This window comes from Podarcis gaigeae (assembly GCF_964106915.1).
Source record: "Podarcis gaigeae genome assembly, chromosome: 12".
Classification (NCBI taxonomy): Eukaryota; Metazoa; Chordata; class Lepidosauria; order Squamata; family Lacertidae; genus Podarcis; species Podarcis gaigeae.
Window position 1 is genome coordinate 33,083,311 of NC_139688.1, and position 25,074 is coordinate 33,108,384.

The window sequence follows — 25,074 nt, forward strand, 5'->3', positions numbered from 1 at the left end:
AGGCTCAGATTGGGAAGTCAGGTCGCAATCTGCCTTATCTGGTGCTGTGCTGGGGGATTTGTCACCTGCAAGGCGAGCTGCGACAGTTCGCTTCCAGCTGAATAGGCTCCCTGGTATTGACAAGCTGACAGGAGTTTAGCCTAGTGTTAAAAATAATAGGTACAAAAATAAGAAAATGAGACTCGCCAGGGATGGGATTGAAATCTGATTTTGTTTGCAACTGATACTTGACTGAAGCGCAGTTGTGCTTCAAATTTTGCACTTCTCAGAATGTTGTGAGGCAGTTCTCCAGCCAAATAATGCATGCAAAAATGGATATATTAGGGGAAAGCATGCCTAAAATTGCACATAGTAGTGAAACAAACACACAAAAAGGCATTATATTAGGGGGAAATGCTAACCAAAAATTGTGTATATTTGTCAAAATGTGTGCCAAAAGTGGGAGAAATTTGCACTAAGATGCTGGTGAATTTTACAATGATGTAAAATTTTAATTTCTCCTTGCTACAGAAATGAGGAGCCATGAATTTAAGATGGGAAAAATGAGACGCTGAACTGACAGATTCGTTCATCCCTATACTGACCTTAAAACTCTGGCAATACTCATATATACACAATCTTCACCCCCTAAATATGTAAAAGCTCCAAAGCTGCAGTATTGTCAACCTTTTGTATTAGGATCCACTTCAAAAGTCACCATAAAGCCAGCAAACAAAAGCTCTGCACCAGATTGGACAATGAGCAAATGTTTGAAGCTCCAGATTTGAAGAGGCCTCAGCACATATTTCATGGGCCACGTTGAGTTGCCTTCTGTTGGGTTACACAGCTGCCTAGCGAGAGAAGGTAAGGTAAACTGTACAAGAAATCCACACAATTGAAAGCCATCAGAAATAGCAGGGTCCCAAGTGGTTATAGGATGGATGAATCCCTTTCGATCATGGTCAACTGCCCTGCCCATGGAAAGAAAAAGAGAAAGTCTGCAACACGGCCTTGTGTTGCTGGAGGGAAAAAATATACAGAAATGAGAACATTAAAGGTTGAAATGTGGGTGAGCAAGGTTGAGCAAGTGAAGATTGGAATGCGAAGGTTGTCATTGCAAGAGAAGGATGGAAAAACATGTATGCAGAAGCTATTGCTAGAACTGTTAAGGACAAAGGAAGGAAGGAAAGAAAGATAAGAAAGCTGCTACACCTCATGATTATAGTAGAAGGAAGCACAGCCATAAAAGACCTAACTGTCCCTTTGCTTGGAAGTGTATAAAAGTATGTGCTGTACTCATATTTGCTGCACCACCCTTCAAATACTTGCTGGCTACTATGTTGTGTTTAAGAAAACAGACCTTCCAAGTGTCCCTATTTTCCAGGGACAGTCCATGATTTACAGAAGCCGTCAGGTATCTGAACTGATCCCAGAAGGTCCAAATTCCTTAGTATGTCCCTATTTTCACACACACACACACACACACTCATTTATGCATTTTATATATCTTAGTACATCAATTATACAATTGTCATTGTTTATCTTACACTCTTTGGCTCCCACACACATCCCTCTGTGGGGGTCTTATTACCGTAGTCCTTGTTGAGCTGTATCGCCTTAATTACCACTCCTCTTCTGCTTATTTTTAACTGCTGCTCATATATCTAACCCCACTTATCTGATTTGTTATGTTTCTTTAAGTATTTGCCAAAGTATTCCCACTCTTCTTTTATATCCAACTCATCCCCATTTCTTATCTTTGCAGTCGACACTGCTAGCTCAGCACATTCTATCAGCTTATTCTGCCAGTCTCCTTTTGTGGGACTATTTTTGTCCTTCCACCTTTGGGTATAAATTATTCTGGCTGCTGTTACTGCATAGAGGAAAAGAATAAGCACTTTCTTGGGTATTTCACCCTCTACTATACGTCCCTATTTTCATCGGAGAAATGTTGGAGCATATGGAGTTATGTGAACCCTAAACCAAGAAGTAACTATACAATCTGTAAAAGACATCTGAAGGCAGTCCTGTATTGGGAAGTTTTTTAAAAATGTTTTATTATGTTTTTATATATGTTTGTTGTCCAGAGTCCCTGGGGCAACCCAGTCAGATGGGTGGGGTATTATTATTATTATTATTATTATTTAGAATGTCACTATTTTTATTGGGAAAATGTTGGAGGGTATGCAAAAATGTCCTGTTTGACTGACAACTGGATCTCATGGGCTGTCCAGGCAGAACCCACGGGTTATTGAGTCCTGAACCCCAATATCCTAACAGCATCAATCGTCTGCTCAATTCACTCACGGATAGCCAGAGAAGGCATGGGGTCACCAGGGGAAAGTTGCTGCCCTTTCCCATGGAAGCGATGATTCCCGCTGCTTAGATATATTGTCCACTTGCCAGCGATGCCATTGAAAGACAACAAAGGGGCCTGAAAGAAACAAGGACTGTGCGTGAGACGGAGCAGGGATAAAGGAGACTCAAAACAAAGCAAGCAAGCAAGCAAGAATACAGACACTGCAAGTCTGCTTGCAGCAGCAATATTATGCGAGTGCAAAAGAACTGTGCTATGCATAAAATATCAGCCTTGGGAAGAAGACACATGCACTGCATCTGACACATAGCACCACCTTTCTTAGAATATTTGCACCATAGGCTTTGCATCACTTTTGCAGGTGTGCAAAAATATTATGTGCAGCTACAAGTATATTCAGTGGGTTTGGGTGAACCAGGTTTATCTTGTCCATTTGTCTGTTGATTGCTGTCCATCAACATGTGCAGTTGCGTGCCAAAAGCTGAATCTTGCACACATACACACATGTGGCTTTTGATAACAATAACTAATTTTGCACTGCAATCCTACCTATTTCTGCTCAGAATTAAGCTCCGCTGAGTTCAATGGGAGTTACATCCAGGTAAATAAGTGTGTACGGCTGGGTTTCACGAAGGAAGGGGATAGCATTTCCCCAGCAACTTGTTTGAGTCTTGGGGGGAAATGTGACTTCTCCTTATCAGATTAAACAAACTGGGTAAAATATATTTGGACTCACAGTACAAAGTTCACCTCCAGCTGTGATTACTTCGCTTCCTAAACTTTGCAGTCTGTAGAGTGAAACTGTCCTCACACACACAAAAAGTTATTTGTGCCTGTGAAAATGTGAAGTTGCAAATATTATTTTTGGTTGCTTGCTCCCAATTCTCCCCAATTCTTGCTTGCTTCCCCAGCCCCACTCCAGGTGAGAAAAAGACTGCCAGTCAGTTGGGGGAGGGGGTCCCCTCTTAATAATGCATGATGGAAAGGGACCAGGACAGTGGAAGGCGATGCTGAAAAATTCAGAGCTATGACAAAGGGAACATGACTCTGGTTATTTGATCTCTGCTTTTCTGCTGGCTCCACAAAATCATCTGCTTGTGTAAAGTATCGGAGTTGCAGGAAAGGCTATGAAGTTGTGTCAATATGTCTAGACAGCAGATCTTTTTTTGTAAACCACCTTAAAACTCAAACTTGCACATCCTTCCGGATTTGCACTGCAGTCCCATTTCAGAAAATGCACGGATCCCAGTGAACAGCTTCATGGTTACAGGATGGTAGTTCCTTGCATGCATTCCTACATTGTTTTATTGCACTCAGAAAAATGGACCAATTAAAAAAAGAGAGAGCATCTCACATGCGTAAACCAGTGCAGATTGTCACATCAAACAGGCACGCCAGGAGCCCAATGTGGATCAGGTGCACAACTGCTACCTACTCTGGCTCACAAGAAGAGGAATAATAGAATAATAGAACTGTAGAGTTGAAATGGATGCTGTGGGTCATCTAGTCCAACCCTCTGCAATGCAGGGATCTCAACTAGGTCATATATGATCTAACCTCTGCTTAGAAACCTCCAAGGAAGGAGAGTCCACCAGCTCTTCTCCCAACAGCTGTCACTGTCAGAAAAGTTCTTCCCAATGTTTAGTCAGAATCTCCTCTCTGGTAACTTGGTTTGAGTCCTACCCTCCAGAGCAGGAGAAAACAAGCTTGCTTCATCTTCCAACGTGACAGCCTTTTAGATATCTGAAGATGGCTTTGTGACGGACAGCAGAGTCTGGTGATGCAGTTCCTTTGAAACTCCACCAGTGTGCTAGAGCCTCTCACGGGCTGGCTACAGAGTCACTTTGTGGGGGAAGAATAAAAGGAGCAGTTTCTGGTTAGACAGGAGTTTAGTTTTGAGAAGGGGCAAAGGTTCAGGTTAAGAAATATGGTTTGATTGGAGTTGGGAATTAGGGAATGAGATAAGGAGAACTGGTTCTGAGTGAAGTTCAACTTACACACTGAGGAGACTATCCATAGTGAGAGGACAGAGTCTTGCAGCTTGGATAGGGAGACCTGCTTGAGGGTCTTGGAAAGGTATAGAGACAGCAGTGTCCTGGGAAGACTGTGAGTGAACCGGGAAAGGTAGATCTTGTAGGAATGCAGGCTACCTGGGTGTCAGTATAGCCAGGAGGGGGGAGTTCTTCTAGGTACTGAAGACTCCTAGCCCAAGGGGTGAGGTGATCTACTGGGTCTGAGAATACCTCAGGTGTAGGACTGTTAAAAGAGTGGGTAACTGAGGAGAAGTGAAGCAAAGTATTAAGCTATAAGGGAAGCGGGATGGTGTCAAAAGTATTTAATTGTAAGATCTAAGTGACAGAAACGGAGTCGAGCATTTTACCAACTATTCTAGAAACCTGGATATTTACCACCTGAAGTGTTAACACTTGATTTTTTTTGTAACTGAAGTTTACGAAGACTTGTTCCTATAGTATTGTGTTTAAGACTGAGTCATCTCATAGTTACTTAAAGTAAATAAATTAACTTCTACGTGAAAGAACGCATTTCTTGACTCACTTCATTTTATAAACTTCTTTTTGTTTAATAAAGCTTTTCTTTAGAGTCTAAATCATTAGGTTTTCCCTCACACAAGTCCCCCACTTGTGGTAAATTGTAGAAATGTGTTTAATTGGTGTACTGCAAGGTGCGTGCACTATATTTAATTGGGGGCAGCTAGTGGGAGTGGATCTGCCACATTATTAATTGGTGGTAATAAGTGGTGGGTCCACTGCAGCTACCATATCTCCCTTCAGTCTCCTCTTTTCCAAACTAAACACACCCAGCTCCTTCAACTGTTCCTCATCAGGCTTGGTTTCCAGACCCTCAATCATCTTGGTTGCCCTGCTCTGCACACACTCCAGCTTGTCAACATCCTTCTTAAATTGTGGTACTCAGAACTGGAAACAGTAATCCAGATGTGGTCTGACCAAGGCAGAATAGAGTGGTACTATGACTTCCCTTGATCTGGACTATACTTTTGTTGATGTAGCCTAGAATAGCATTAGCTTTTTCTTTCTTTTTTTGCTGCTGCTGCATCACACTGTTGATTCATGTGAAGCTTGTGGTCCACCAAGACCCCTAGATCCTTTTCACATGTACTATATTAGTAAGCCAGGTATCCCTGACTTTTGTCCTTTCACCCACATACATGTTTCATCCATAATGCTTCTCATACCAGTTCGAATATGTTCTACCCTTTGCAGATGGGCAGCCTACTTGCATCTTTCTACCTAGTGCATTTTCCCTCCTTTTGACTTTGCTGCATGAAATGTGACTTGTGCATGACGTAGCACCTGTGCCAGCTTGCTCTTTAAACTGTGGACTTGCCACTCCAAATATTGACACAGGCCTTTATCTTTTCACCCTAGCTAGCTGGGCGATTCACTGAAATAAAACGCCTCAAGTGTGCAGATACTCATAACCGTTCATGTTATATTGACCAACTGCATAATGGAGTGCAGAGTTCATAAAGGTTGTCAAATACATGGCAGAAGTGGAACTCTGGGAGTTGGTTAGTATAGAGACTGAAAGCCCGGTAGTGCTCACTTTGGCCATATGCATAATATACATTTATAGCGCTATGACATCAAACAGTTATGCCTTCCCTCAAAGAATTCTGGGAGCTGTACTGTGTTAAGGGTGCTGTTGTAGCTAAGATAACCAGAGACAGGTTGTTACAAAGATTTAAATCCTAAACACCATTACTAGAGTGTAGACAGCATTGAGCACAGTGGGACTTACTTCTGAGTAAACACACATATTTCCCCTACATTTAAAAGCTGCCTGATTGTAATCAAACTTCTAAGTCTAAGAGGTTTACCACCCCCACCCCCAAAAACCCATAGCATTGCACCATAACCAAAATTTTATTCTGATGATGTCGATGCTGCCTTCAGTCTCAGGGTGGCAAGGAACCTGGCATATTAAAAAAAATAAGAACAGTTTCAAAATACAACGATTCAGCCTCCAACATACTTTAAACAATGGTCCAGATAACTATTGGGATGCACCTATTCCTTCCGAAAGACCACAGAGACCCATACGATTTCCTGAAGGCTGATTGATTGATTGATTGATTGTTTAGACTGCACACAACCAAAGATGATTGATTAGAACAGATGGTAGGCAACTGATTGGAGTAGCCAACATGGTGCCCTCCGATGTTATTGGATTCCACTTCCCATCCCCACTGACTATTGGACCTGGAGCCCACCACCACCTGGAGGGCACCACGTTGGCCTTCCACCGTGGTGGATCACTGGAAACCCACGAACCCGCAGAAAATGGCGCAAAGCTCTTTTTGGCGCCGGGGCTCTTAGCCGCTCCCTCCTTTCCTGGAGCAACCAGAAACGGGCGTGCGCCTGTTTGGCTTTCGGGGCGCCTCTGGCTCTCCCATTTCCTCGCGCGCAGCCACGATCGAGGCGCCCCTCCTTTCCCGGATCTCGGCCCCCGCCGGGTCAGCGGGCCGGGCGCTTATTTGCATATTTTTACCTTTGTCTCTTCCGGCCAGCCAATGGGCGCGCCTGGCTGCTGCTCCTGGCCCGGCCCCCTCGAGCTTCCCATAGCTGGTGCAGCCGCCGCTTCTTCCAGCTCGCTGGGAAACGGGCTTCTCCGCCGCCCTCGCCGCCTCTGATCCTTTCTGCCAGGAGCGTGCGATCCTCCGGCAGCTGAGGACCGCTCCTCAGCCAGCCAAAGAGCGGGTGGGGTAGAGTAGATCCACACCCCACACCCCAAGCTATTGAGAGCTACTCGATCGGCAGGCGATCGCCGCAGTAGCGGCGGCCACAAGCGCAGAGGCGCGATGGTTTGCGGCGGCTTCTCCTGCTCCAAGAACTGCCTGTGCGCCCTCAACCTGCTCTATACGGTGAGTGGAGGCGCCCGTCGGGGGGAGCCGAGCGGGGCGCGCCTCTCTGGCCCACGCGGGGAGCCTGGCGCGCCTCTTTTCCCTCGCCGCCCGGAGGCAATCGGCCCCACCTCTCCCTTTCTCCGGTGGGTCGGGAAAGGGCCACCTTTGAGGCCTGGGCGGTCGCCAAGCGGAGCCTCCCGAGTTGGCCTGGGAAACCGGGTAGACAACGGCCCCTGAAAAGCCGCCCGGCCCCTTAGGCGCGCCGGCTGCACCTGTTGGGGTGAGGCGGAGGAAGGGGGCAGCTTGCAATCCGCTCCGGGAAGCGCCTTGACGCCGGTGTAAAGGGCTGCGTGGCCACAAGCTGGGTTTTTTTTGGGGGGGGGGGTGTTCCCTTTTCCGGAAGCGAACTCCTCGCTTGGTTTTTTTGTGTGGCGCTGAAATTTCCCCCGTCGAGGTTGCCCACCTTGCCCCCTATGCCTTTAACACGAATGCAGAGCAGGCAGTAATAATTCAGCGTGGTCTCTCCCCCTCCCAACAGTGGGGGAAGCTTCACTTGTTGAGCTTCTGCCTGCTAGGCATCTGTTTCCAGGGACAAGCAGACACCTGCCAGGAGAAAATGGCAAAAGGGGTGCTGTGGGTCATATTGAGCTGGAAAATCTTCCATGACGTAGCCTTATATTAAAAAAAAAGAACTGGGCCAGGCAGCAGGTAAACTCGACATCTACCTTTCCCCCTTAGCTCTTATCCTTTACATGCCATATTTACTACACCTGTCAGGTGATGAAGTCAATTCTGCCCCAAGAACCTTATAAACTCACTAGTTTCCAAGGTTCTGCAGGATGTTAGCTGCAATCCTTTCTAGCACTTACCTGAGAGTAAATTTCACTGAACTGGATGGAACTGAGTAGACATGTTTAGGATTGTGCTGCCTGCCTTGCTTTTTTCCCTTTGTTTTGTTGTTGCAAAATAGTAACCTATAAATATCATGGAAAATGGTCTCTTATGTTTTTGATGTTGATATATATTTTTTGAATGCCACAGGCTTTATTAATCTCTTGAACCTATTTTTCATATTCAATCCCTTTCACTTTAAAACACATAAAGAGAAGTAATTTCCTGCTAAGTTTAAGTCTTGTGCTTTTGTTTAGGAAGCTTGCCTATAAGCCATGTGATCACAGCTTTTATTCTGTTTTTCCCTGATGTGGCAGCAGTGAACTCTTTAATCTGTTGAAGATGCCCTGTATCTCTGTGTTTTGACTGGGACTGTAGGTTGGACAAAACTTTTGTTTGTTTTTTAAAAAAACAAAACTGCTGGTATGTATCCCTAAGCACAGTTATTTGAAAGTGAGCTCCACTGAAATCAGTGGAAGCTACATCTGGCTAACTGAGCCAGAAGTAGGAACCTACGGCACTTAAGTGGGCCAGAATTACTTTGGTTTACAAAATGCTTTACAGTCTTTGCTGTTACTTCATATAGTGCCGGGGTCTCCAAGACAGTGCCCATGGGCACAATCGCCACCTCAGACACTGTTTCTTCTGTGAAATGGGTATTTTGAGCTGCCAGTGGAAGTTCCTTAAGCTTCCAACTATGTCTCCAACCCCCAAAACATTGAGGACTTCTGTAGTACAACGGTAATTTAGGATTGAACAGAATTAATCAGTCATAATTATTTTCTAGGAAAAAATGGTGCTGGTACTTACCACAAAGTTGTTACAGCAAGTTCCATACTTTTAACATTTGAAGAAAAAGGTGCTGGTACTACTTACCTCTGAGTATGCCCCCCCACTCCCACCCAAAAACACTGGAATTAGGGCACAGACCATATCAAAATAGAACAGGATAAAATACTGTACAACGTGATATCCACCTGGAAGTGAAACATGTTTAAATAGTTAACCTACAGAAATTGCTGTTGCAAAATGTGACACTGGATCATACATAGCTTAAATGACTTTAAAATGGAGTTGGACAAATTCTCTCCATAGGCGGTCAGTGGCCACAAGTCAGGATCAATATATATATCCCACTTCCAGGTTCAGAGATTAGATTGATTCTGCATACTAGTTGCTAGGGAGTGGGCAGTTGCCCTCACGACCTGCTTGTGGACTTAGAGAAGTCCATCGGTTGACTACTGTGGAAGACATTCTCCTGGAGTAGATAGACTTCATATGAGCTACCTTAGAGTAATCTCACATTCCACAGACGCTTCCACAAACAGAATGGGTGGATCCCTGTGCCCACTTCTTACAACAGTTGCTTCCCTCCCCCCCAAAAATAATCAGGGCCATCTTTAGCATATGCGCCACCAGGGCACGAAGATCCGCCCAGCACCCCAAAATTTAGTTTTGCCGCCCCAAAATTAACTTTTATTGAGTTTTTTGGAAGGAGCCAAAGTTGTTGACCTTTTTTAGGGGGGGCAAACTCAAAGTTCTTAAGCTTTTTTTGGGGGGGGGGAATCGCTCACCAGTAACAACAACAAATTGGGAAAAAATGCTTTTGTTACCTGACTCGTCGGGAATATTGGACTCTACGGAGTAACAGAGCAGGGGGGAGGGGACTTTGGTTCCATTGCTTTTCACTGCCGCCAATCGAGAGGGACCGGTATACAGTAGGTATACATTTGGCGCCCCCCCAGAATTTGGCGCCTGGGTGCCCCGCACTCTTTACACCCCTGAGTAAAGACGGCCCTGTAAATAATGATGGTTATTATAACGATATTAATCCTGCAATGCAGTAACTTCACTTTCTGAATTGCATCCTAAAAAACCAAGCTCAAGCAATGTTACCCTAGAGAATAATACTGCTTCAAGTCTTCCCATGTGTACACTTACCAGCATCAGTCATGGTCAAGAGAGAGGTACCCCTAGACATGGAGTAATGCCAATGTTTGTAGCTTTAAAAAGAAAAAAAGAAAAACTTTAGAGGAAAAGAACTAAAAGGAAAATCCAAAAGGAACCAAACTAAAAAGGGAAAGCTGAAAGGAATCTGAAAAGTTAAGGCAGTGCATAATCCTGAGAGTCTGAGAGGAAGTATACTGACAACTGAGTTGGAGGGGGAATAGAATGAAGTGGCGGGAAAGAAAGGAGGCAAAAAAGATATGTAGAAAGAATATTTGCATAGGTCTTTCCTTGGTCCACACTGAAAAATGTCCCCAGGGACAGAGCAGAGAGTTCTCCATAGACATTGACAGACATATCCAAGATTTTAATGTAACTGTGGACTTGTTTTTCCTCCGGGTAGGGGGAAGCCAAAATGGAAGACGGAGGAGACAGTGAACTAAAAATATGCCCGTGAGACTTTAGAGCAGTCTTTCTCAACCTTGAGTCCCCAGATGTCCCTTAGCTACCAAGACCCAGTGGTCAGGAATGATGGCCAACAACATCTGGGGACCCAAGGTTGAGAAAGGCTGCCTTAGAGTGTTAAGTGGTATGAGATGCTGACTGACAGACTGACTGACTGACTGGAGGAGTAGAGGAAAGCCTGGGGCGGATACAATGGAGCAGGATCTCACCTGTGCTATTAGAAAAAGAAAAAGCTGACCATGCTGTGTCAGCCAGGGGTGTATCCCTTCCAAGGACGTTCTTCGTGATATGTCAAAAGCCACACCGTACACTACATCCTGACACAAACATGTGAAAACCTCACGGATACATGTGTGTGATTTGGACACTGTGGGCAAGGATGTAACCATGGCAAAGGTGCATCTCTTGCCCCGTAATGTGTGGAACATCTCTGGGTCTGGCCATTCATCATCTGCTAGGCATTTAATTGCGGGACGTATAAGTTACACCTGTCAGCTCAGTTTGATTACCTGCCTTTATGTACTTGGAGCAGGGAACTGGAGTAGGCGGGGGAACAAGATCAAGGAGACTGGTAAACAAGGTGTTTGAATAATGCTGGACTCTGGAGAGCTATTTAGGGATTTCCAAGGGATTACTGCAGCCATTTGAAGTTAAAATTTGATACTGCTTAAAAATCCGGACACTTGAGTAGTTTTTGAAATTAATTAACTAGAAGAATTGCGGCATTCTTTATAGCACTCAGGGTGGGCTGCAATAATATCAGGTTGTGCTGGAGCAGCTCTGTTGGTTAGAGCGTGGTGCTGGTAACGCCAAGGTTGCAGGTTCGAGCCCCGTGTGGGACAGCTGCATATTCCTGCATTGCAGGGGGTTGGACAATGATCCTCAGGGTCCCTTCCAACTCTAGGATTCTGTGATTAAATGCTGGGAGGAAAATAAAACAACACTACAGTTAAACAACGGAAGAGCAATAACTTTGTTATCTGCTGTACCTGTCTGCCTAGAAACAGGATGGGGTGGGTGGGTGGTATCCATCCCTTGAAAAGATCTTAACAGGGCATGTTAAATGTCTGCAGGAATACACTCCTGAGGGATTCCTGCTATCTTGGAGGGGGCACAGAGAAAGCCCTCTACTGTGTCCAGTTGTGCAAGGGTGGGGAATCTTTGACCGAAGGACCCCTCCAGGCCTTTGAAACTGGCCCTTGGGACTCTCTAGGCCTTGCCTCCTCCCAGACCACGCTCCTCATAAACCCTCAAGTGCTTTTGCCTGGCTGGAATGTGTCCTTGAACAGCAATGCGTATCTAGAAGCTCCTGACTTTTGCATGGGCGGAATGTAGCTTTCTGTACAAGGGTGAGTCACATCCTTTGCTCTGCCCCTGTTTGCTTTTCACCCAGCCTACTTTTGCTTCTGGCCCTGCCTGCCACATTGGCATGTCCCCCACCTCCCACTCCAACTCCCCCAGAAGGTTTTCATAGGGGATTGTGGCCCTCTGACCTAAAAATGTCAGTCCCCTCCCTGCAATTGTGCTTCAAAAAAACAAAAAAAACTCCACACTAGTCTGCTCAACAGCTCTTACGGAGTAAACAGGCTTGTATGGCAGAACAATCATATATAAGTAGTGTTTTACCTTCACAACACCAGGTTAGGCTCATATATACGGACTGTATGTGAGGATCCATTGTTCAATGGGTAGAGGACCATGCTTTGCATTCAGAGAGTGGCTGGAGTGGGATGGGGGAATCAGCTAATAGGTGATGGGAAGGAATCACTAGCACAGGCATCCCCAAACTTGGCCTTCCAGATGTTTTGGTACTACAGTTCCCATCATCCTTGACCACTGGTCCTGTTATGATGGGAGTTGTAGTCCCAAAACATCTGGAGGGCTGAGTTTAGGGGTGCCTGCACTAGCAGATGTTCTCCAGGGTCTCGGACTCTGTAATACAAGGCTACACGGATAACGAGCCTGACCTGAAATAGGGACCTCTCTAATTTCTGTGGTAATCTTGTGAGCTTTGTATCTGAATTGGCTGAGTATGAGTTGTATCCTTTTCAAGGCACCCCAAAATGCACCTCATGGAGAACTCCCTGCTTCATTGGTGCCCTTTGGAACATGGATGGTCTGGACAGCTGCTTTGGGTGCTTGTACCTAATTTCTAGTTCTGGTTACTTAGCACCCGACTTGGGTTGGCTTTGCTGCTGAGAGTCAAGCCCTTTAAAAAAGAAAGAACCGTTTATTATGACTTTACATATCAAAGAAAAACAAACGAAGAAACAAAACTCAGAGCTTATATACACCTATTTGGTTACAGCAAATTTAAGAGAAAAACATGTAGCTGACAGAAAATGTTTCACAAATGGACAGGCTGCAACACACACAAAAATAGACACTAAGTGAAGCAATTGGGGAACCATCACAGAAGTACTCAACCAGCCAAACGTAAAAAGAAGAAAATTAACTCAGTCCTCCTATAATGTCAGTGCATAAAGCCCCACATAAGTTGATGAAGGAAGTCCTAAACTTATGCCCTTTCCCCAAAACATAATAAATTAAACTAACCATTGTACACGAACACACACAAACATTTTTTCCTCTTCTTGGATTCTTCCCCTCAGCTGGCAAGTAGGTTTTTCCATAAGGGTCAGGGTCAAGCCATTCTGATGTAGTTGCTGCACCCGCAGCCTCAGTTTGAGTGGAACATGGCATAGACCTGCTAGTTTCCTTGAGGAAGCTTCTGTTGTGCTGTAACATAATAGCCGCTCCTGCCCATGGACAGGTGGAACATTTGGCATCAATAATGTATTGAGCGAAACCAGGCATGTCCAAAGTCCGTTTTGGGGCAATTTATAATTTATTTCCTGGAGTAAAATCCTAAAAAAAACCTCAACAACTTCAATCCTAAAAGTAGGTCAGCAACTTTGGTTGGCCCCCAAGACCCTTCACTTCATCAAATCTGGCCCTCTTTGAAAAAGTTTGGACACCACTGAGCTAAACCATTCCTTCCTTTAGGCAAAGCGGGTAGGGTCACATTCGTGACTGGCTTGCACAACTGGATAAGTGATTCAGGCAAATTTTTCGAGCGGGGACGGAGAATGGTTTTCAGCCAGAAGGCCACATTTCCTTCTTGGCAACCTTTCAAGGACCACATATCAGTGAATGCCAGAGGCGAAAATGTGCCAAGAAACCAATGTAAATGTTACCTTTATACGGTAGACTAGTTTCTACGCACATTCTCACATTCCTCTCTGTCCAGGAAAGCAAGAAATCATTAGTGTTTTGGTACACATTTCAGTCAGAGGGGAAAACACAGGGTGTGAAGCAGAGCGGGGGGGATATATGGCCTGAGGAGACTTCTGAGGGTCCCATTCAGCCTTCGGCTCCTCAGTTCCCTGCCACTGCTTCAGATGGTTGCAGATTACATATTTTGCTAACTTTTGTTGCAAGAAAGATGTTTCCAATAAGTGTTTGTTGCTTATTTAGGCTGTGGTCCTATCCTTGGGAGTGTGTTGTTGAACACAGTACCCATTTACTTGAGAGTAAGCCACCCTTGAATTCAGTGGGGTTTTCTGCAGCATCAGTACGCATAGGATTGCCCTGTAAGAATCACCAAATCTCCAATTTTGTTATCAAGCAGTGAGTATGTTACTCAAGAGACTGAACGGTTCTTCTTGGCTTTTATTTTGGAAACTTGGGGACCATTTTACCAATTTTCTTTTAAAAGAATTAATTCTTGCGCAGAAATCACTGGGAGCTTTCAAAGGCGATGTGACAGGCGAATGTAAAAAAATGTGACTGCTGTTCACGTGTGTATATTTAGGCTCCTAATGGAGTATAGAGCAAGAAGCCCTCATTCCTTTCTTTGGTAACACCATGATAAATGTAGGCCCCTCCCTTCATAAAAGATTTTTGACTTCATGGGATGTTTTGATATGCCAAACAATAAGTAGTTAGCAATACTTGTGCAGTCAACCAACATCTCAACCTGCTTGGCATATTTCGTAGAAGATGTGTGAGCTACACCAAAGGCTCTTGTAATAACTCCTATAACTTAGAAGGTGCATGGATGACTCAAGCCTGCTTCACAAGATGGCCCTGATGATCAGTGGAAAATTACAATGGGAACTATTGGATTCTGGCTTTTTTCGAAAGATGGTGGTTCCTGTTTTTGTGAATTGTATTAGCAGACTTCCCGGTTTAGAGTACTGGATGAAATCATTACTGGTTTGGGAAGAACCTTTTTTGAAAATCAAAACCTTGCAACTTATGTTGCAGTCCAGTCTGTTCATTTGCTAGGTGAACCTTCAAATTTCAGATACTTCTGCAAGATAAATTCTTGGCCTTCTCAGTTCACTGCTATCTAATGTTGCCTTCACTTCTCCCACATTATAGCAGAGACTTAGGAAGCTCAAACGTACTGTGGGTTACGGAAACACAGGAAAGGCAGGAGCTTCCTGCATATAAAACATGACCTTGCAAGCTGACCTAGCTGAACCTAATCTTCCACTTCAAAATGTCATCCAGAACAGGAAAAACAGCTGTATCCCCAAGGTTTTCAAACTTGCTTTGATCAAATTCAGACAAGAAGGGCTTGGTGAGAGTAAAAAGCTGTCTTCCTGTTAACAATATTGGATGCACTCTTCCCAGCAATTGACGTCTCTTAGGTCAAGTCTTCATCTCGCTGCCTCCTGTGTCAGGAATATAGAGAATACTGAAGATAACACGTTGGCAGCTCAGTCTGCAGTTACGCTTCTGTGGTGTGAGATTTCTCAAGCCGTTTGAACAGCCGAGGATCGCAATTAATTTCCTGTGCGACTTAATTGTTGTGAATTTAAAGCACTTCTCTTCACTTGCTCATGGGTGTCAAAACAATGCATCTAACAAATCAACAACATATTATTCATCCTTCTGGGTCATTACGCAACGGCCTGGTCCGACCTCCTAGTAGAATATTTCCAAGAATGTTATAGGACTGATACCTGCCCATGAGAGAAAACTCCCTACCCCTCTCCCTCGGCTATTTGTAGACAGTGGTTACTTGAAAGAACTCATCCCAGTTGGCAAAAAGTCTGTTTTGCTTGGAGTAACAATCTTTTCCTGGTTGTTTTGGGACAAGTAGATGGCAGTTCATAATGGAAGCTCCATGGAAGCAAAACTTGTATAAAAGGAAAATGGGCATGAAGGCTATTTTCCTTCCATCCATCGCTCCTCCATGTGCCCCCCCCCCCATTCTTCCTCTCTTTTTTAAAACACACACACCAAAACTTTCACTTAAAGTTTTCAACATGAGCTATGCAACCCAATCCTTGGCTTGATAATTTTATTCTATTTATTTCATAAAATTTATATACCAATTGATTGTTAAACAACAACATCAGAGCAGGACAAAACAATGACATTATCAGTAAATTTAAAAAAACAAACAGTTAAAAGCTGCTATTTAAAACACTTTAGAAACAAGCAAACTCCACATTAAGCTAAAATCCACATTAAAGCACTTGTTATCATTCTACTTATCTGGATAGGCTTGCAAAAAAAACAACAACGGTTTTTTGCAGGCACCACAAAGAAGTGCTGTGAGCGTGCCTGCCTGTTGTCAATAGGTAGGGAGTTCCAGAGGTCAATTTTGTACAGATGCGGAGTGAGTATTACATGCCACTGTTCTGAGGTGTGGAGCAGTCGAGTGGGCATATATGGAGTAATGTGATCTTGCAGGGAAACTGGTCCCAAAATATTAAGGTCCCAAATTATACTAAAGGTAAGACCTTGAACTTGGTAGTAAGTTTCACCAAGCTCCGTGGGACTAATTGCAATGTGCATGGATTTCATCTTTATATCTTTCTCTTTTTTGCTTTTTAGGAAATCCTAGTAATCCTTTTCTTCTCTCACTTTCCTTCCAGTTGGTGAGCCTGCTGCTGATTGGAATCGCAGCATGGGGCATTGGTTTTGGCCTCATCTCCAGCTTTCGGGTGGTCGGAGTAGTCATTGCTGTGGGGATATTTCTCTTCCTGATTGCTCTGGTGGGGTTGATCGGCGCCATCAAACACCACCAGGTGTTGCTCTTCTTCGTATCCTTCGACCTGGGCAGTTTTTCTAACACACGACCCATTTTCCACAAAGCTACTTGTAACCCTATTTCCCCCCTTCATCTGCCTCGACGACTCCTTGCATTGCACCTCAGTCTAAATGCGCAGAGTCACCTAAAGCACAAGGAACATTGATCACATGGTTGGCCCCTGACCCAGTTAGTGACATTTTTATTTTTTTCCAAAAAAAAGCTGTTTCGTAAAGCAAACAGTTCTCCATCTATAAATGGGTCACAAGACAGCGGTACAACTGGTTTCCTTGAAATAGTTACAGATCACCGATAAGGAATGCCAGCTTGTTTTCTGGGCTTTCTGAAGCAATTATATATCTTACGCTTCCTGCAGCAATCCTGTTTTCTTCTAGAAGGCAGCGCTGCTTATGTTACGCACAAGATTGTAGGGTGCATACTTAGAAGCCCAGTGTGAGAAGAATTCTTGTACATGGGAGACCTGCTTGCCCTTTCACAGCTGCCTAAAAGCCCTGCTTGAATTACTTACCTAGCTGCTTCCCAGCTGAAATAGATTTATCATGTACATACACTGGCTATGACATGATCTGTCCACTGTTAGACTTTTCATCCATGCATTTCCTCCCTACAAAAAGTGCATTTAGACTTGCAAGTGTCCAGTGTATGCCTAAAATTAACATTTAAAGCCGCCTCTGAGATAGTTTCGGAGTTAGTGACAAGGGACAGGGACTTTTTGGCTGTGACCTTCCACTTAGGGAATAATTTGCCCAGTGAGGCCCACCTGGTGCCAACATTCCTGTCTTTTCAGCACCAGATTAAGACACTCCTCTGCTTAGATTTGCTGGTCTGTGATGGGCTGTTCATTATTAATTACCAGCTTCTAATGGTCTTCTAATGGGACGCAGGTGGCGCTGTGGGTTAAAGCCTCAGCGCCTAGGACTTGCCGATCGAAAGGTCGGCGGTTCGAATCCCTGCGGCGGGGTGCGCTCCCGCTGCTCGGTCCCAGCGCCTGCCAACCTAGCAGTTCGAAAGCACCTCCGGGTGCAAGTAGATAAATAGGGACCGCTTACCAGCGGGAAGGTAAACGGCGTTTCCGTGTGCGGCTCTGGCTCGCCAGAGCAGCGATGTCACACTGGCCACGTGACTCGGAAGTGTCTTCGGACAGCGCTGGCCCCCGGCCTCTTGAGTGAGATGGGCGCACAACCCCAGAGTCTGGCAAGACTGGCCCGTACGGGCAGGGGTACCTTTACCTTTTACCTTTAATGGTCTTTGGTTATTGATTATGTATTGTGCTGATATTGATTGTGCCAACCTTTATGGGGCAAGGTGTGTTTGTAGTTTGTGTGTGCATAATATGAATTAATTGTTTTTGTTTTTATTGCCTCGTTCTAAATTTTGGATGTTTTATACTTTTTGTAAGTTGCGATGTCTGGGGTTTTTTTTTAAATCACATGAGAAATATGATGCCAAATGTAAGCTAATATTAATTATATTATTTTTATTATTAATAGCTCCCATCAGCCCCAGCCAATATGACCAGTGGTCAGGGATGATGAGCACTGTTATCCAGCAACATCTGGCGAGCTATAGATTCCCCACCCCAATGTAGGAAAAATGATTTTTATTATTTTTTAATTGTAAAAATATTTGTATTCCACTATTGCATTAAAAAAACCCACAAATTAAGATTACAATTTGGAAGACAATTTGACTTTTTTATTTTAGTTTTTTATTTTTATTTCATTTGATTTGATATGTTAATTAGATGTTCTTGCTGGAAAATTAATAAACAAAGTGGTTTACAACAATAATACATAAAACTGTGCAAATAAAATAAAAAATCAGCTAACTGTTATGGAAAGATGTGTTCTTTCCATGCATAGGCCTGGTGGAATAGAAAAGTTTTCAGCAAATGTTTAGAAGTTGAAACAGAAGGCACCTGATGCATCTCTGTTAGCACAGTATCCCCCAATATCAGGTCTAAGACATGAAGGACTATTTCTTTGTCATCGTGAAATGAGCTTCCACCAATTTGGGTAACAGCCAGTGATCCTCCCTGTAGATGATTCTGTAGCTGGGAAGAAAAGTGGTTACTCACTAAAATACTTCAGGTTACAATCCCAGATTCACTTACTTGGGGTAAGTTCCATTGAACTTGCACTCAGTGGGGCTTACTTCTGAGTAGACATGCATAGAATGGCTCATCTGATTGCTGCCAGCATTTTGGAGAGAATGGTGTCAGTAGAGAGTTTTCCCCCTACACCATCCTACCCTTTCTTTGGTAAGAAACAAAAGACCTTTTTTCTGCTTAAAAATGATTGATGGGGAATAAATCCCGCCCTCCATTGCATTTGTGTCATGTGGGGGCTTAGCAAAGGCACTTCCAGTAATGAGGCTTAGGAAAGCCACTTGTCAGTAGAGGTAATATGAAGAAATGATTGAACCAAGATTGATTAAAGAGCAACTTGATCCAAGGTAGGCAGACTGGCAGGCTGGTCAATCAACCAAAACAGAATAGTCTAGAGTAGTTTGTTTCTGATTCTCACCCTTAATGGCACCAGAAAAAAATCCTCTTGTCTGTGCTGATTACCTTACTTTGCCTCTTGACTGGACTCCATTTCTTCCAAGCCAAGAGAGCCTAGTTTCTTGGTTAAAGAACCCCATTTTGTGCATACAGTTACTGTAACTTTGTGTTTTCATGAATGATACACATGATCTTGTGGACCTTAACTACGTAACTTCAGTATATGATTATTCTCTTGCTAGTGTTTATTATACAGTTTTCGGTCTCCTGTGCTTGTTTGACATTGAACAAGGAACAGCAGGTAAGAGATGGCTTGCGACTTCTTTGCCTAAAACCGCTCATAGCTGTGGCTAAATCTGTGTGCTGCTTTTCCATATAGAAGCGCCTAGAGTGTCTTGCAACAGGGCAAGAGCAGGAATATGCGTCATTGCTAGAAATAATCTTGTAACTATTCAATTCAAAACATACAGAGCAATCAAAATAGTTTTTCTCTAGTAGCATTTAAAATTGGTTAAAGAGTAGGCAAGTGCAGTCATTAAAACTCATTGTCCACCGACTAGATCAAGCTTCAATTATATAAGCCCGAGATACTGGGCAGTGGGTGGCGTTGTGGTCTAAACCACTGAGCCTCTTGGGCTTGCCGATTAGCAGTTTGAAAGCACGCCAGTGCAAGTAGATAAATAGGTACCACTGTGATGGGAAGGTAAATGGTGTTTTCATGTGCTCTGGCTTCCGTCACGGTTTGCCATTGCACCAGAAGTGGTTTAGTCATGCTGGCCACATGACCCGGAATGCTGTCTGTGGACAAAAGCTGGGTTCCTCGGCCTGAAAGCGAGATGAGTGCCGAACCCCATAGTCACCTTTGACTGAACTTAACCATCCAGGGTTCCTTTACCAATGCCCTTTATACTATACTATAGTTTAGTATAGCATAAAAAGGTAAAGGACCAATGACAGTTAAGTCCAGTCGTGAACGACTCTAGGGTTGTGGCACTCATCTCGTTTTACTGGCCGAGGGAGCCGGCGTTTGTCTGCAGGCAGTTTTTCTGGGTCATGTGGTCAGCACGACTAAACTGCTTCTAGCAAAACCAGAGCAGCACACAGAAATGCCATTTACCTTCCTGCCACAGTGGTACCTATTTATCTACTTGCACTTTGGTGTGCTTTCAAACTGTGAGGTTGGCAGGAGCTGGGACGGAGCAACGGGAGCTACCCCCATTGCGGGAATTCGAACCGCCAACCTACTGATCAGCAAGCCCAAGGCTCAGTGGTTTAGACCACAGCGCCACCCGTGTCCCTTTAGTATAGTATAGTACAGATTAACCAACAGTATAACCAGTTACCAGCCCCATGCAAGGGTCAAGACAGGAGCTAATACTTGGGTTTCTTACAGCTGTTATGGGATGATGGTCGGTCAGCTAACTACCGTATTTTTCGCTCTATAGGGCGCACCTGACCGTAGGGCGCACCTAGTTTTCAGAGGGGGAAATCAAGGGGGAAAATATGATTCCCCCCCCCCAGCTCTGGGACCAGCGGACAGGCTGCACGCAGCCTGTGCACTTCTCCCAGACCTTCTCCCTGCTATTACGGGAGGTGGGGGAATACCCCCATCTCCTGCAAAAGCCCACAGGAGGGAGAAGGGACTGACTCAGCCAGTCAGTCCCTTCTCCCTCCTTGGGGAAAAGCTCCCAAGAGCGGTGCGCTCTTTAAAGGGTGCATGGCTTCTGTGGGCTTTTCTACGAGGTGGGGGAATTACCCCACAGGCTCTGTCGAAAAGCCCACAGAAGCCGCGCACCCTTTAAAGAGTGCACAGCTCTTGCGGGCTTTTCGACAGAGCCTGTGGGGCTGGCAATGGGGGGGAAGCACTGCTTTCCCCCACCGCCAGCCTCAAAACCAGGTAGGGGAGTAGCACGAAGGCGTTGCGCACCTTCCCACTGCCCCCCGAGCCTGTGGGGCTGGGGGGGGGGAGCGCTGCTTTCCCCCACCCCCAGCCTCAAAGACCAGACTCTCCTGGCTTCAGCAAAAGCAACGCAAAGCCTCCGGAGCGCAGGCTTCAGTGTTGCTATCGCTGAAGCCAGGGAGCCTGCATTCGCCCCATAAGACGCACAAACATTTCCCCTTCATTTTTGGAGGGGAAAAAGTGTGTCCTATAGAGTGAAAACTACGGTACTTTGCTCTCTTGCTCTGTATGTCTTTCCTTCCTCCTGTGCTTGTGTTGTGGACATCAAGAGGCCAGCCTTAAAGCTTGCCCATTAGCCCTCCTCCATCTTCCCGAGAGGGGGCCATCTGCATCTGTCACTGAAGAAAAGAATGGTCTCCTTTTGCAGCAGGCAGATACATGGCGTTATAGAGCTCCACAGCCACTGTCATATATCACCCTCTCTCAAACACATATGAACTGTCACAGCTGACACTTATTCCTCCAACCATTACCACTGATGTCTGAATGCTCTGCATGCCACTTGGAAGCTGAGGAGGGTCCATGAATTTTCAAAAGCTGCCACACACTTAGGCCTCACACCCATCATACCAGCCATCAAGTTAACCAATCTGACTCTTTCATGTCAATCTGACCCTCCTTCAAGAAGAAGGATCTGATTTTTGTCGTCCCTGCAAGTCTAAATTTTGGGTGCCTCCACTTGCAGATTAACTGCCCCAAACAGAGCTTGGGATGTATACAACTTGGGAGATCTAAATATCTGCTGTGAAGACATGAAACTCTGTTTAAGAGGTTTTGCATAGAGTTGGAAGTGGTTTCTGCACATAGCGCTGTTTATTCTGCTGGTTTTTGCCACAACGACTCAGGAAAGTGATTTTGCAATTGTCATAGAAAGCTCATTGAAAAGACCAGCATGAGTGTGCTGTAGCCAGGAAAGTAGTAATGCAAAGAATTGCCAGATAATCGTCTGAAAAGAAAACAGCCCATTTACTAGCACATGGCAGAAGTTTAAAGGTTGTGCAACAAAGGAATCCCTGTGCAACAGTTGCACTAGTGGAAGCTTGTTGTACAACAGCTCTTTTGTGCAATCTGTTGTGTGACAACCTTTGGTAGTGTGTTTTCAATTTGCTTTGCACCACAGTGTTCCACCAGTGCAACTTGTACACCATGAAGGGACTTTAACTTAGCACTACGTTGGATACAACATAAGTCCCAGATAGTCAAAGCCATATAAAGATATGAGTGAAGGAAGATAAATAGCTGTGTCCTTCATAAAGCTACAGGGAAACACGAATTTCTTCTGTGTGGTTAGTTCAGATAAAATGTCTGATCTGGAACAATGGTGATAGTGCCAACACATCTCGCTATACAACCATGCAGGGGAATAAGATCTGTCATGTCAAATGGTTGACAAAGAAAGGGTACCCACCTGCTAAATAACTTCTTTATGTATTCTAGAGCAAGCTTCTAGAAGTTGGGTGGAACAACACAAACAACGCCAAGCAGGATATTGAGAGGAATCTAAACTGTTGCGGATTCAATAATGTCAGTGAAGCGGACACATGCTTGGCTGTGAGTAAACAACTCGGTTCCATTTTCCACTCCAAAGCCTGTTTTTAGAAGTACTGGACAGCTAACTCTTATCAAGTATCCACACTTGCCTGTCTTTGAAAGAAATAATTTGTTTACCTTGCATGTGAGGTTCCTGCATTTTATTGGAGTTTAATCACACCTAGAGTGTTTTTATAACTTTCATAACCTTGGGACACTAGTTGCGAATTTTGGCCATTAAATTAGCAGCACCGCTAGGGATTTTATTTATTTTTTTGAGGGGAAGGACATAAATTAGAAGTATCCCTTGTATACGGAAAACGATCTTGATGCGTAGGGATATATGACATCTTAAGTGTATTTAATCTTTGCTTCATTACAGAGCTGTGTTAAGCTACAGTCATGCCGCCCATGTGCACCAATAATCAAAGAATACTCTGGGATGGTGCTGAGATTTGTAGGAGGCATTGGACTCTTCTTTAGTTTCACGGAGGTAAGAAAAACACGGCTTTTGCTTTGTAAAAAGCAACAAGGTTTTTGGGGAGAAGCCTTCAGTGCTAAATGTCTGACGTAAAATAATTGCAAGCTCTCCTCTTGAATCATTGCTACGGGTTTCTGTGGTGGCAAAATTGTCACTTAGTTGATCATTCAACTGATTCTTGGTTTGGGAAATAATAAGGCTATGCATTTTTTTATAAAAAAAAATCTGAACTGTTTCTGAGGCATTGTTCATTCGCTGCTTCCATCTGCAATTTAACTCCTGTGGAAACAAAATACAAACCACCAGAACAAAACAAAGTAGGTCCATCAAGCTTGACACTGTAGATGTGCATAGAGCTCTTTCATGCAAGAGGAGTGTGGCCAAGTCAGATGGAGCTCCCTTCACACACCAGCCCAAGTATGCAGACAGGCCAACCTCAGGGTTTTGCCTCCCTTGCTCACTGTTTCAACACAACCAGATGGCGGTCTGGCCCCCACCTGGCCTCCCAGGACAGCTATGTTTACTATGTTTTGGCTACTTAGGTAAAATGTGGTGGTGGTAGGATATGGGACTTGAGAACTTTATGATCCCCAACAAATGATTTATTTCCTCTCTTCTCTTCTCTCCCTCCCCTCCCTTTCTTCAGATCTTGGGTGTGTGGCTCACCTACAGATACAGGAACCAGAAGGATCCTCGGGCAAATCCTAGTGCATTTCTTTGACCTGGAAACTTTCTCGGGGGACTGAATATTTCTTTTCCTGTGTTTTTAACCATGAATTCTCTACCAATTGGCTGCTTTCCACATCAGCCTCGGCCTTGTGCACTTGAGATAAGATGGCCTGCCTACAGCTGCTTCTCATCTTGGTTTTTCTTGTATTGCCCTTGGATTAGCTGGCTTGGAATGTCACCTGTGCCCCTAATCAGAATCTGGATACTTTAGGAATGTGGGGGGAGTTTTGTAGGAGCTCTTCTAATGTTACAGTGCCCAACCCTGCATTCTGGTCTTTGACAGTTGCTTGCTATTGCCTTCGGTGGGCAAAGAGGAGAAGAGAGATTTCTGATCTGTTACGTCTGCCAGAAATTCTTTCTGAAAGATCAGTTTTGAATGCCCAAAGCTGTGTTATGAAACCTGATGTAAATTATGATGCTGATGTTTCCAACTTTGGTATTATGGGGTGTTAAAAAAAACCCCACAACCACCACCCAATAACGTAGACGTCACAGGATGTAGAAAATCATCTCCAACCCTGCGTTCTGCTTCTTCCCTTGTTTCCATAGGCAATGTGAAAACCTGTGTACATTAGTTAGTGTTGTCCGTCTATTTCAGAATTGCCATGGAAACATAGTGATTCCATTCCAGAGCCCTGTTTTGTCATTTCACCGCATTAATGGATTGTATGTGAGCTTCTTAATTCACTGCAACTCTGTATACATACACACGAACACGCTGGATTGCAATGGCTCCTTGCCATTCAGAATGGTTAAAATTCATATTAGATTCTGCATTGACTTTAAAGTGTGGCACAAGGGTAGCCAATGTAGTGCGCTTCAGATGTACTGGATTACATCTCTCACCCCTGACCATTGGCCCTGCCAACTGGGCTGGTAGAAGGTGGAATCTGACAACATCAGGAGGGTGCCTACTTGTTTATCCTTGATAATAGAGTTTATCTTCAACGTTCGACAAGTGATGATGAACAGGGATATGAAACTTCATTGTATTACCCAATAACTTGCATTTGAATGACCTGTGTGTAGTTTAAAGTGGCTAAAAGAGAGAATAATGTTTAGTTAGCTTGTCACACCAAGAAAAACTAGTCTTGATGCCTAGAGTTCTCATATAAATTTAATCGGTGTAGTAAGTTAATTGTGATACTGCTGTTGGTCTTTAACTAATTATGCTCAGTCATTGCTATTTAAAATACTTTTTCCGCACTCGGTATTTAAAATATTTGATCGTAAATGTGAACTAGAACATTACAGTTATGTATCTTTGTAGGACATGGATAAAAAAATAAAACTTTTTTTGGAAGTATGTTAAAAAAA

At 44.2% G+C, this 25,074-nt stretch overlaps 1 protein-coding gene and 1 long non-coding RNA gene across 2 annotated transcripts; one reads left to right on the forward strand and one right to left on the reverse strand.

Moving 5' to 3' along the window:
- Positions 1-722: 722 nt before the first annotated feature.
- On the reverse strand, positions 723-6,818 carry LOC310828251. The gene is made up of 3 exons (XR_014556782.1): positions 6,582-6,818; positions 2,287-2,413; positions 723-830 (listed from the first exon to the last, which is right to left on the reverse strand). It is a non-coding gene; the product is annotated as an uncharacterized lncRNA (long non-coding RNA).
- Positions 6,819-6,837: 19 nt separating this feature from the next.
- TSPAN13 (tetraspanin 13) lies at positions 6,838-25,074 on the forward strand. Its single transcript, XM_083705422.1, has 6 exons — positions 6,838-7,199; positions 16,379-16,546; positions 19,278-19,358; positions 22,455-22,568; positions 22,930-23,040; positions 23,675-25,074. Exons 1-6 carry the CDS (start codon positions 7,137-7,139, stop codon positions 23,747-23,749), a joined length of 612 nt encoding a protein of 203 aa, XP_083561548.1. The 5' UTR covers positions 6,838-7,136; the 3' UTR covers positions 23,750-25,074.

Bases quoted from the DNA above. Each gene is read 5' to 3' on its own strand.
- TSPAN13 (XM_083705422.1), top strand. From the start codon at position 7,137: ATGGTTTGCGGCGGCTTCTCCTGCTCCAAGAACTGCCTGTGCGCCCTC. The intron at 7,200-16,378 runs GTGAGTGGAGGC...CTTTCCTTCCAG, and splicing joins CCCTCAACCTGCTCTATACG to TTGGTGAGCCTGCTGCTGAT. The intron at 19,359-22,454 runs GTAAGAGATGGC...TATGTATTCTAG, and splicing joins CATTGAACAAGGAACAGCAG to AGCAAGCTTCTAGAAGTTGG.